Source organism: Uranotaenia lowii, chromosome 2 (assembly GCF_029784155.1).
Source record: "Uranotaenia lowii strain MFRU-FL chromosome 2, ASM2978415v1, whole genome shotgun sequence".
Lineage (NCBI taxonomy): Eukaryota > Metazoa > Arthropoda > Insecta > Diptera > Culicidae > Uranotaenia > Uranotaenia lowii.
In genome coordinates this window covers 131121098-131135156 of record NC_073692.1, presented here as the reverse complement: position 1 = coordinate 131135156, position 14059 = coordinate 131121098, and the positions used below count along the sequence as shown (strand labels likewise).

At 35.5% G+C, this 14059-nt stretch overlaps 1 protein-coding gene across 1 annotated transcript in view; it reads right to left on the bottom strand.

Annotated features, from left to right (window-relative positions):
* Nucleotides 1–4144: 4144 nt before the first annotated feature.
* LOC129745632 (uncharacterized) overlaps nucleotides 4145–14059 on the bottom strand; it is a 46746-nt gene continuing 36831 nt past the window's right edge. Inside the window, exon 3 of the mRNA XM_055738828.1 lies at nucleotides 4145–5326. Within this exon, the coding sequence (XP_055594803.1) occupies nucleotides 4473–5326 (854 nt within the window). The 3' untranslated portion in view covers nucleotides 4145–4472. The remainder of the gene's footprint in view (nucleotides 5327–14059) is intronic.

Below are 14059 nucleotides of genomic sequence, written 5' to 3'. Positions count from 1 at the left end.
ATAAACTTTCCCATAAAATGACCCGTTTTCTTCTAAAGGCTTTGATTCATCAGGAGAGGTGTTTGACATTCGACAAAATAAATATTTTATGATTTTGAAATTAAATTACTAACAGCAAAATTTTCCAAAAACAAACCTCTTTTTTGATACTCAATTTTGAGTCTTTCAAACGTAGAAAATAATATAGGTACTCAAACTGATGATAATAATATGGTAAAATTTCATGTTGATCAAAGCTACCCCAGTTTACTGTACTTCACTGTATGCAGATAAAAACCAAAATATGAGCTCTAATAACCATAAATAAGTGTCGGATTCTCATCACTTTTTTTTTACGGAAGCCGGAAGACTAAACAATCTGCGCCACGTCTCGAAAATTCGTTAGTAAACTGCATTTTTCCGTTACTCGATTTTTCAGCTCTCCAAAACGATCAACATACTTATTCATCGATTACTACACGCTAATGAAAACTTGTCAAATTCTGTTTTAATCATAAGTTACTTGGAATATAAAATCATTCTTATTATTTATCCAAAATCTTAGGTCATCCTAATCCTACAATCTTCTCCGCTCCTACTCTTAACACACAATAAAATCATGTTTTAAATATCTTGAATTTAAATTTTACTAATTTTTTTTCTTGGAAAAAGTCCCTTTTTTTGGGAATTTTTTTTTGCTAGGTACAAAAAATACAGATTGTCGTCCTAATTGTTTTATTTTAAATTTTTTTTATGAATACTTTTTCAAGATCTTCGTCTTCCCATCGAAGTACAAAGCTTTTTTTGGATTGTTTTGTATGATAACTACAAGGTTTTTTAAGCTCAAATTGTCAAATAAGCGTTTTTTATAATGATTGAAATTTGATTTTATTCGGGTTTGCCCGAATATTCAATGCAAAATTTGGAATCATGCCAGCCCGGCCTGGTTGACCGGATTTCATTAAAATATGCCCGGATTTATTCACTTTATTCGGCAAATCAAACAAAAAAGACAAATTCTTTTGTATTTTTTTTATTGATACCTACAAAACGATTTTTTTAAACAAGTTTTATAAAAATAATCATGAAAGGTTTTTTGGAAGTCTATAATATGATTTAAAATCAAGTTTTGATACAAAAAATTATTTTTCATTTTTGTTGTTGAGGATTTTCTGAGTTTTGATAGAATTTGCCCGTTTATTGCCCAGATTTTCGGTCGTCAAATTTAAAAACAAACGCCCGAATTTGGCCAGGTTTTTATATCAAATTGTCCGGATTTGCCGCCACGGGTACGTACTGAAAAAATTTTGGCAACCTTAACCATAGGGCTCTTGCTACACACACATACAAGAGGTCTGTTGGGCACACATCAAAGGATTTTATATGCGGCGAAATCAAAATTTGACAAAAATTTCGTATTTTCCGTGAATGTATGCGCATTTTTCTAATAATGAGTCATTTGGTATACATCGAATCATCTGCTAACAAGTGGAAATGATGAGAATATTTGGCCAGTAACTCCCGGATAATCTAAGCTCAGTCGTAGAAGACTCCTTTGACTAGGTCTCAGGGTCGGCCTACGGCTGGGTAATCGGAGGGGAACGCGGACAAAATTCACAAAACAAACTGTGGGTTTTCGAAACAACAAGAACAACAAAGCAGAATGAAATTAAGGAAAAATTACTATTTATTAAAACGGAAAGAAAACAGCTTTTAAACTTTCATTTTCGATTTAATTTGTTGTTCGACCGGGAATAATTTTGAGGTTATGTATGTTCTTTTCGGTCTTATCAGGTCAATTATAACACTTTTTATATGTGTTTCATCCAACGTTTCGAATTATATTAATTCTTTATCAAGGAACTAAAATTAAATACAGGAGCATAAAACATATTTTCTCATAATTAATATTAACATTAATTACTCATTCGGACATTCGTGTTATTGTCCAAAGCAGATGCACTCCGATTTTTGTAATTGGCTTTTTATTGAAGCTACTGTGTAATGTTGTGTGTATGGTGTGGATTGGGCTGTGATCAATGACCGTTGCGGTACGTACCGATGCTTCAATGCTACGATGGTGAGCGCTCACTGCTGGTCGTCTTCCGTTTCGGCGTTCAACTTCCGGATACCAATAGGTCCCCAAAATGGCGGCCGTGAATTACCTTTTGCTGTTTTGATGGTGCTGGTCAGGCGATGACAAGCTGGTAAGGGTTTAAACGGCGTCTTCCTTTCTTGACACAATCAGCAAGACCGAATTGACCGCGCTGAGAAGGGCTCTCGTTTGGAATTAGAGACTCGAGAAGCTTGTCTCGAATCCCGAGAGATGCGCCTCCTTGACGACTATGGTTCCTTTCTGAACCAGAGGCCAAAGGTCCTATTACGGTTAGACGTAGCCCGCTATTGGCAAGCTAGGCCGAATCGTGCGACGGTGACGAAAACGGTGAACAGCAAACACAAGAACTTCGCACAAATAAATAACGATTATGGGTTCAAAACATCACAAGACTCAACAACACGGAGCTTGGACAATCACGTCTTCATCGCACGAACGCCAGAAGAAATAGGAGGCTGAGTCCACGACTCTTCTTCTTAGGTTTCCGCTCCACATTCTTCTCCCTCACTCCATCTAACTCGTGGGGGTGAGTTATTGCAGATTGCATGCAACCCACATGCAATGTCGACCTTGCGAACTATGTTGCTTGCAGCCTTGCTGCTGATGACATCACACACCCAACTTCAATCTAACAATTATGTTTTTTCTGTTAAACCTAAATTCTATATAATGATATCTATCCCTAAACCTAACTAAATTTTAAAAACAAGACGAAAAACAACAGTTTGACAAATAATTAAAAAGACTACACTACACTTTGATCTTATAGCCTTTAGGCTGAGAAGCGATATAATAATTAAAAAGAAACACATTAAAAACATCTGAGGCGTTTGTAACGACGGTTGCAATGATTATATGGATTTTCAACTAAGAATAAGTCTGGAAGCTAGCAGAACATTTTATTTTTAAAACAAACCATCTATATTCTTGTCACTAAGAATGTTAGAAACTAGCAACATTTGTTCTGTTTCCACTGTAATTGGTCGAATCAGAATTTCGAATATAATTTTCAATTTTATTTCGCTAGATTTTGGAAGCCTGTAAATACAGTGCCACAAATTCCAGCTAAGCTCAGAAAATTTCAACATCTCAAAAAATGCAGCACCCGCAATCGATATTCAAAAGCAATCATCATCATTTGGACCGACACAATTTAGCAACATCGGAAATGAGATGAATTGTCACAGTCAGGAGCGATGATGCCAACATGAGTGGCTTCCAAGGGACTATACGAATGGAGATCGGAAATGACTGGATGGCGTGTTGGCAGTAGTGGTGGCAGAGAGAATTTAATTTCCGGTGCCAACGCGCTTCTTGTCTTAGCCCTTAACTTTACAACGAACGAGAAACAAACAGAAGATTAAGCTCTGCTGCTGGGAACTAGCACAAAATAAAAACAGTTACCTACAAAGCTGTTTATCGAGCTGCAGCTTTTCCGTTCGATGAAGACTCGCAAAATGTTTGCTATCCTTTAAATAGCAAGTATTTTGCATTGGTAATGAGAATTTCCATTTCCGGTTCAGAAATCATTGTCTTATCCTGGATTACCTTGTGAAAAACTTAGAATGAGAATCAAAACAAAGAAATGAGAATGGGCAATAGACTGATTCAATTTGGACTCATTTTTTAATTTCTCAAATCCAGGGGTCTAAAAAGCTTCGTTTTGGTTCAAAACTCATCCGTTATGTTTTACGGATTTTTAAGAAATGTTTAAATGATTCTATTTGAACTTTTAAATTCAACTTACAGCAATGCTGATGCCTAGCGAGGTATTGCTTGCAAAGAAGTTATGAAAGATCCTAGAGTATTGCTAAATTGTAAAAGGTGTTGGCAACATTTCCTTTAGACCTTATCAGTTTTACAATTCTTTGATATCTAAAATAGAGATCAATAATTTGAAAAAAAAAAATATAAATAAAATAAAAATCGTTATACGGCCGGGCTTCAACCAGACCGAACTGAGCGCCATGAGAAAATTTTAAAACAACTGAAATGGAATCTCGTACAATCCCTATTCACGATCGAAAAAGCGAGTATGTTAGACTGAAAAGAATTCCTTGTATTAAAAACTATCGATTCTGGTTCATATTTAAACACCAAGGATTTAGCTTCTGGTCGAAAATATTTGCACATAAAGTAAGAGTACCTCGAAAAAATGCTGATGGCGTTCAGTTCGGTCTGGTCGAATCCCGGCCATATATTCTAGAATGCGGGAGACTGTGATAATGAACAGATTGGATTGTAAGGGTTGTCGATTTTGTTTTCGGTTTTTACTCAATTGTATATGGGATTTCATTTCTTATTCCTTTTTTAAACGTTCCTTTTCAATAAAACAGAAAAAAATAGTTTTAGGATGAAAATCAATTTGAACTGAATATCATTCATCAACATCATCATCGTCTTGCGACCGTCCAGCAAGCTCTTGGCGTTTCATTTTATGCATCCGTGCCTCGTTGAACCTTGCCAAAGCCTTCCGACATTCCTTCTCGATCAGAGGTCTTTTCCTTTTACCGAAATTTGCGACCGCACATTCCAAAAGAATTCGCATCGATATCAACGTAGGTGCCGGAACGTCCATGATAATTAGGTCGGTATTCCGTGCCGCTTTTCCAGTCCACGTGTATTTATTGATGTTCGAAAACAGCATATCCAGATTCTTACGCAGGAAAGTGTAAACATCACTCTTGGGGGCTCCGTCGAATAAATCGAACAGCTCCTGACGCATACTCTCGTCGGTCTCAAGTATTTCTTCCAATCGTTCAAAATATTCTTGGCTGGGTATGGGAAATATCAACAAAGAATCCCCTGGTTCAGATGCGTTACTATTGGTGTCTTGAAGTTCCAGGTTTTGAGGTGATCTCTCTAAATCTTCAACATTATCAACCTCGGGTTCATACAGAATCTCAACGGAACTCTGAAGTTCAGCATCCGCTTCTTCGGATGCTTTTGTGAGAATTCCTAATTCCTGCCTAATGCCTTTCAGTTCATATCGAAAAGTTTGATTCGCTTTTTCTTGCCGGTCAAGCTTCTCCAAGATGAGATCTAACTTATCTTCCAGCGCAGCTAGTCTGTCGTTGAGCCGCTTAGCGTTGTTCGAGTTCGAGGCAGATGGTTCTTCACTAGAATCAGTATTTGCTTTTTGGTATGATTGTTTGGACGGTTTTCCGTCCTTCACGGGGTGTTGAACCTCAGGTTTCCTTCCTGACGGTACAGGTATTTTGACAGCTGAAACTGAAAAACAAATTTTCACTATTGAGGGAGATTTTTCTCATTTACAATTTCAATAAAAAAAATTTTGAACGTATGTCAAGATTTGTCAATTACAAAAGAAAATATGATCAAATGAAAATTTGTCAATTACACCCATGGAAGAGGTTGCAAAAATCCAATTCCTTTTTAGCTAATCTCTGTGCCGAAAATGCGCTGAAAAGTGTACTGTACCAAAGATATGATTGGAAAAGCACTACTGGCATAGAGTCTCGAGCTCCTAAGCAAGATGATGCACTATAAAGCTTAGTTCTTTTAGAAATGGAACACTTTCTTTGGTTAATAGCTCGTTTACTCCTAAACGGACATTCAAACCTTTGACAGCATTTTGCTGCCTGTAAAAAGTACTTTTAGACCTATTTTTTTCTAAATTTTAAATTTACGCGTTTTTGAGATATTTACGACGCAAGAGAAAAAGAAAAAAATATGTTGCTGAATTTCCTTCAAAAATCATCATTATCAAATTGATAGCTGACAAAACCGCTGATTATTCAAAGCATTACCGTGTGTGAGTGGTGGAAAAGGATGCAAACACTGTCAAAAGTGTCCACAAAGTTCAAATCAAGCATTGTAGTGAAGCACATGATCGGCAACTACGGTTTCGGTTAAGGGTCATCAGGGAGTCATCATGTTGGAGTTTGGGGGCTTGTGATATAGCTCAGTTGGCAAGTCTGTTGTCTCCTGAGCCGATGTCCGTGAGTTCGAGCCCAAGAGTAAACATCGATCACAGTTGTACCGGATAAGTTTTTCAATAACGATCCACCAACTGCAACGTTGATAAAGTCGCGAATGCCATAAAGATGGTAAAACGACTATAATTGAAACAAAAAAAAATCAATTAGCAATTTTAAAACCTGAAAAAAATAAGAATAAACTTCTTTTAAATGTTTTTCACATGAAAAAATTATAATAAAAAATTTATTCCAATATGTCAATCATTAGAATATGATCTTCATAATGCCATATTTGCAAAACAAAAGTAAACTCTCATCTTTTATTAAGAAAATTTTTCCCAAAATGTATGTTATGAGTTTAATTGATCCCTAGAATCCAAAAAGATATATTTTCCCTCTGAATGGATCGTGATCATTGGTTATCATAACATTTCTAATATCTTTTCAATAACTAATGTTTATCCAGTAATTATTTGTTAAAAAGAACTAAAAACACTGTTTCTATCTAAAAGCTAGAAAATTGCGCTTTAAAGTATGCAATGACTTTAGAAAGTAGACAAACCTTTAGAGTTATTTTTGTCTGATACTTAACCCTTTAATGCATAGTGTTGTTTTTAAAACAACACTAATTAAATCAAATTTATCTCTACAACACATTGATATTCACGGAACATTCCTTCACTAAAGTTGTGCTAGAGATTACAAGAAATCAGCTCAGGATGTTGTTGGAACTGATTTTCCAATAATATGTAAGTTATTTGACAAGGTATGCATAAAAGTTGACTTATTTCACTGTTGTTTTAAAACAACATTATGCATTAAAGGGTTAAAAAGTGTGAAATGAGAACTAATATGGAAAAAACATATTCAACGGACCTTTTATCTTCGGATTTTTCTAGATTTTTGTCTAGGCTCTGGGCACCCTGAATTAAAGATCAAGTCTCCTTTAGTAAAAGATCAAGTCTCTTGTATTTTTAAAAAATATCACAATTTTATTTAGTTTAACGAAAATGCTTCATCTATGAGTTCATTTATCGATCTAACATTTGGAGCATATAAACATGAAATTGTTCATTTATGAGTTCATTTATCGTTCTAACATTTGGAGCATATAAACATGAAATTACAAGCTGTCAGAAAATGCAAAAGACGTTGTAAAATTTTTCCAAAAAGATATGATGAAAATACGAAAAGGGGATCAATTATCCCCATTCTCCCCTACTGAAATAAGCTTAAAATGTGAAAAAAATTTAGAACTAACATATATATGGGCTCGTATGCAAAAGGGGTTAACACTTAAAAGCCCAAGGTAAAAAAAGTCAGTCCTCCAGGCTCAAATAGTTGCAAATTTATATTCCCTGGCTTGAATTTCACCAAATAACTTATGTTAAGTTACCTAACGTATTGAGATTGAATTTGTAGGCCATATATCTTATATACATTCCAGAACTTTGCGCTATACGTAATAAAATGTTGATGCAATATTTTCTTGAAAGTCTTTCACTTCTTTACCCTCGTATCCCTAAACTCATCACGAACAAATGGTAATGAATTTTGTATATGTTCAACTTTTGAGCTTCTGACTTCACTATTTTCTTTTAAATTTTAATGAGATAACAACCCTAGCAGACTGTTAAGCCTTTATCGATAGCAAACAGTTGCCAAAATGAGCGAAAGATGCCAAAATGATAGCATAATTATGTCCGGTATTTATTCGTGATGCCAAATTAAGGTTTCTTTAAAATATTAATGTGCTGGAATACGATGCTAAACCAATGCCAAAGTCAATCATCAATGATAGCACAATTAGGTGTTGGCTTTACTATAGAAGCTGAATATAAGGCATCATTTAGGTTTCATTCACAATCATAAATAATAAAAGTTAGATCAAAATGAAAGCATGATTTGATTTCCAATTTGAATCAGTTTTGTTAAAATGTTTGAATTTAAATTGAAGTGAAAACAAACCACGAGTTCAATCATTACCAGCATGGTGCGCGAACTATTTAATGTTAACTTCTTTGTCATAACAAAACAACGCACCATTAAGGTATGGTATTGCTATTATTATTTGTTAAAAACATTGGTATCATTTTGCCAGAATAAAGGTGGTATAATACCAAAATTTCGTTCTCATTTTCCCCATACAGATTGTACAGTTATGCCAAATTTTGGTTGTTAACAAATTTAATTGATACCTCCTTTAGCCGCCAATTATTAAGAAGCTTCAAGAGCTCAGCGATGCCAAATTTTAATTGTACTTAATTTCTTAAACTGGTATCGTTGTGCTCTCAAAACTAATTTTGAAGCGGTGGCTAATCAAGGTATCACTTGGTCAATGCACTACACTTGGTTTAACTTTGGCATCCGTATATGAAAATTGAGACCATCATTTTGGCCTTGTACCACCTTTATTCGGGTATTATGATACCAAATTTTACCAGGGTAAGATGGCAAAATAAAGTATGAATTTGTTAAAATCAAATAACTGAATAAAGTTATAGACTGAAATACTTTAAATACTTTTTCTTTGATGACGGCATACAATGCATTTCAATGAGATGTTTTCACCAAGCATTATTTTTTATCTTCGTAAGATTGAAGAAAAAAGATTATTGGCGTTAGCTACACAAACAATTTTTTTGATTGAGAATCAGCAAAATTTTGCAGGTTTTTGTTCCACTGACTTTCTAGCAAAATTTCCAGCAATATGAATTGCTGGAAAAATGAACAACATAAATGTTGGTTTCCAGCAATTCAAATTGCTGGAAATCAGCAATCCACATTGCTGGGCACTAGCTATTTCTTCCAAAATATTCGGCTGTATATGGTATCAAATTTATATAACAATTCTAAATTAAATATTGAATACTGGCTGTGCTTCTGATAAGCTATAAATAACAATTATTTTCTTCCATTTTGCCATTTTGTATGTAGATATTTATTTATTTTTGTCGAGTTTGTCTTGTAAACTCGATACATTCAAATTTTAGGTTTAAATCTTTGTTTTTGAAAGTATCTACAATTGAAATAATGTTTAACAACGAATCAATAAAATATATTTCCAGCTGAACTTTTCCTGAAACTGAAGATTAGGATCAAGTAATTTTATCAACAATAAATTATCATTGATATAATTTATCTTATTATTGAAATCCTATTATTATTATTATTATGCACCCTTCTATCTTGACTTCAAGAACCCCGACTTTGACGAGATTTCTCGTAGCCTGGTTCCATCGATTGGGAATCTGAGCTCGACTTATCTAATCCCAACACTGCGGCCGAAACCTTCTCGCACATCTTGAGTTACGTTATCGATCGTCACGTACCAAAACACACTACTGAAAAGAACCTACGGACTTCTTGGTTCACGACTGAACGACTAAAGACGGCAAAGAGATGTGCCCTTAGAAATTTTAACAAATCTGGATCCTCCTATACTAAGGACATTTATCGTAGACTAAACTCTGTTTACAAAAAAGTCAGCAAACAGTTTTGGTGACAACTATCTAGCTCGAGTTCGCGTGATCTCAAGTCCAGACCAAAATCGTTCTGGAAACATATTAAAAGTCAGCGGAACGAACCTGGTCTGCCAAACCAAATGTTTCTGGATGACAATACGGCGAACTCTGATCGTGGAATCTGTGATCTCTTTGCCGAAAAATTCTCGTCTATCTACAATACAACATCGACATCCCCTGAACATTTGGATAGTGCAGTCAGGAATATTGCGCCACTGGGCTTCTCTATAAACAACATTGTGGTTGAGGATGCAGTCATCTCAAAAGCAGCAGCAAAGCTCAAAAATTCTGTCTCTACGGGTCCGGACGGAATACCTGCTACTTTTATTAAACGTTTCATGCCCGTTTTGCTGACTCCTGTTAGGCTTATTTTCCAAGCTTCGCTTGACAGAGCCATCTTTCCCTCACTATGGAAGGAGGCTTACATGTTTCCGGTGTATAATAAAGGTAACAGTAGAGATGTCAACAACTACCGGGGAATCTCGGCATTATGCGCAGTAGCCAAACTATTCGAATAGGTGGTTGTAGCCAAACCGGACTAGCAGCTGCAGGGACGTCGATGGATCCGATTGACTTACAGGATCTTAGAATTATTAAAAAAGACTTGCACGATAACTTGTGCTTAGGTGTGATTCTTTCACTCGAAATAAAAAATATGGTTTTTGTAGTGAAAGTCGATAATTTGTCTGATGCGACGTTTATTGGTTCAAGTGCTGACCAAGACTAACTGCTGCACAATCATTGCCCTAGCTTGTGGCGGGAAGCGCCCAATTTGATGATGACGATCATTGATTCAATTGAACAATGAAGTGGGAGAGCAATTACAATTGAGTGAGACTTTGCGTTTCTAGGTACTATTTTAACAATTTGAATTTTGGAGTTAGGGATGTTCAAATTTCTAGTTTAATATCAAGTTCTCCAACAGTGGTCTTGGATCCGATTTTCTTGTCCTGTAAGAATATTTTTTCCGACGATCAACACGGATTCTTGCCCAAGCGCTCCACGACAACTAACCTTCTGACGTTTACTTCTTACGTGCATGAAAGTTTTGCTGCGAAGTCTCAAACCGACGCTATTTACACCGATTTGTCTGCGGCATTCGACAAAGTCAACCACGATATTGCCATTGGAAAGCTCGAACGCCTGGGTTTCTGTGGAATTCTTCTTGACTGGTTCCGGAGCTACCTATCAGGACGTAAATTAACAGTTCGCACGGAGGACTCTTTCTCCAGACAATTCTCTGCTTCTTCTGGTGTGCCTCAGGGAAGCCATTTAGGGCCGATTATTTTCTTAATCTACTTCAACGATGCGCTCTCACTCCTCGACGGCCCAAAGCTATGCTATCCTGATGACCTAAAACTATTTTACAACATCAACGGACAGAACGATATTGATTTCCTACAAAATCAATTTAACCTCTTCGCACACTGGTGTGATATAGACTGCCTGCCTTTGAATCGCAGTAAATGTGCAGTCATCTCCAAGAAAGCGGCGGCCTTTTTCCACTGAGTACTTCCTCGGAGATGAGCCAGTCGCACGCGTAGAACACATCAATGATCTGGGTGTAATTCTAGACCGGAAGCTAGAATTCAGGACACACACAAACTATGTTGTCGACAAATCCTCGAGAAGTCTTGGATTCTTATTTCGAGTGTCCAAGGACTTCAAGGATGTGTATTGCCTGAAAAGTTTGTATTGCAGTATTGTTTGCTCTATCCTTGAATATGCATCAGCTGTTTGGTTTCCCTACTACCGGAATGGGGCCGAACGGATCGAGGCTATACAGCGACGCTTCATGCGATTCGCCCTTAGACACCTGCCTTGGCAAGACCCGTTTCACTTGCCAAGCTACGAACATCGATGCCGTCTCATAGACATAGACACTCTTCAAGCCCGCAGAAACGCAAAACGAGCTTCCTTCGTCCTTCGAGCCGATCTCTTGACATCGCGAATTGACTGCCCTACGCTCCTAGAAGCCATTCCTCTAAGTGTGCGACCCCGTGGACTTAGAAACCAAGATCTGCGATTGTATATTCCCATTCGTTTGAACAATTATGAAGCTAATAGCGCTATCATCGGTGTAATGAAAACATTCAACCGGTTTTCAGAGCACTTCGACTTCGACGTTTCGAGAGATGTTTTCCGTAGAAAAGTTTTAAGTGTATTGAGAACCCTGTAATTAGACTTAGTACTCTTTTTATATTAATTTTAAGTCATCATTTGGACCAATATGTGTTCCGTTGATTTGTAATAAATAAATAAATAAATGATTATTTTTTGAGACCTTTCAACCACCTGGGTTATTCGGGTCTACCACATGGAAATCCTATGATAAAAAAAAATAGATTTTTCAAAAAACACAATTTTTAATAAGCAAGATATTATTTTAAAATAGTGGATTTCATCTGTTTCGAGTTTTGTTTTGAACAATTCTGAATTTTAATTCCAAATTTGAATTCTGCATTTTCAACCTGAATAAACATTTTGAATTCCTCATTTGAAATCGACTTCTGGATCTGAATTCAAAACAAAAATTATCAATAATTATGAACAGAACAGACAGAATATTAAACCAGAAATCTCTTTTTTGATTTTTGAATATTTATTTGATTTTTCAAATGAATTTGTCCTTCAATTATTTATTTGCAGTTCAACTAGTGAATCTGGAAGAAAATTCCAAATGATGTTACTCATTTAAATTCTGGATCACCATCATGGAACTTTTTTAAGTTCCAATTCTGCATAAGAATTAAGAGTAAAAAGTTCTAATAAGAATCTTAAAATTGGTTTGTTATTTTAAAGATTTTGGTTTGATATTCCGGAATGATGAGTTTCGGACATGGAAAATGTATCTAATTTTTTTAGTTTTAAATGGCAAAACCAAGATTCGAATAATGATTTCACCCCCATGCATTGCAATGATGAACCGAACCGAAAATCAAGAATAATAAACTGGAAACAGAATCCACAATCCGGGCACAGGAAACAAATTAAAACTTGAAAAAATTAGAACCATAACATCGGAAATCATTCAAACATAAGCTCACCAGATATTTTCCGCACTTATACGGGCAGGGCACATCCGGGCTATTTAATCTAAAAACCTTGCCAAATTCGGGCATTCGATTTCAAAGTTTACCAACCAAAATCTAGGCAATATCCAGGAAAATTTTGGAATTCTTCAATTAAAATCAAGAAGTAAAAAAAAATCGAAAAGTTTTTTTTGTATCATCGAACACATCAGCCAGTTTATTTGGATGAACATTGCTAAAAAAAGATTTTAAAATTTTCTTTGATTTTGCAAATAAAGTAAAAAAAATAGTGCAATCAGGTAACCTTAGTGAGTCTTATTTCATTGAAAATTGTATATTTGAGACTAAAGAATGTACCCAAAATCCATGCACCTACTTCTTTTTTGAATAACTTTTGATAGCGTTTTTTGAGTACAGTCTTAAATATCTATCAACAAGTAAAAAGGGTAAAAGTTCAAGACTAAAAACCCTCTTTACATAAATGTACAACAACAACAACATCAACAAGTAAGAAATTTTTGGAAAATCTATAGATAGTAGAATTGTGGACCTGGGGTTTCGAGGTTTTTGCCTTAGTTCTGAGTAGAGATTGTTACTTTTGATTCACTTTAGTCGTTCATCAAGAATTGATTTAAAATTTGAAATTTTGAGTTTAGGAAAGAACAGTATGCTTGATATTTTTTGGACCCCTCATGACGGGGGGTTAAACTCCAAAAACCCTCTCCCCCTTCTCCCGTTCCTACAGCCATGTTGGATATGAATATGACCGCAAAATAAGTAAAAAAGTGGCGTAAAACCGTACTTTTCAATCAATGAATCGTCAACTTTAACTGGTAGAAAATATGGGACGGATTTATACATACGAATTTTGAATCTAATTTAAAGTAGTTAATTATTTCATGAAATGTTTTTGAGAAGGTTGTAGTATTCCCACACAAATTTACATACAAAAATCTGAAAATCTAGTACTGTAAATAAGGAAGTAAGGAAAAGAGTCAAACATGTTAAAGTAAAAGTGTATCAAGCCGAAGAGGTTTTTCTTTCATATTTCTGAACTGAAATACAGAGCTATTCAGCGTTTAGGACCTAGAAAGTCAAGATTATAGCCTAACCACAGAAAATACAATTCTTTATGAAAATTTCGAATCATGGATCCGTCTGATCGCCTTTTGGGTACAATCAAAGAAACACATTTTTGCACAAACTCGAGATTTTTCAATAGTCTAAAACCTTCTAGGAGATAGATTTCGTATATTGGAACAGCGTAAAATGATAAATATGATAACTTCTGTCCCGTTTCATCAACTTTGTTGAACGTAAAAAAATAACGCTGGAAGTCATACGTCCAGAAATCCAGTGCAAAGGAATAGGGTCTGCTCTAGACTAGGGATACCATACGTACTCTTTTAATCGAGAAATGGGCGTACTCTTCTTTTTGTGAAATTTTACCAAATGTACTCTTTTTTT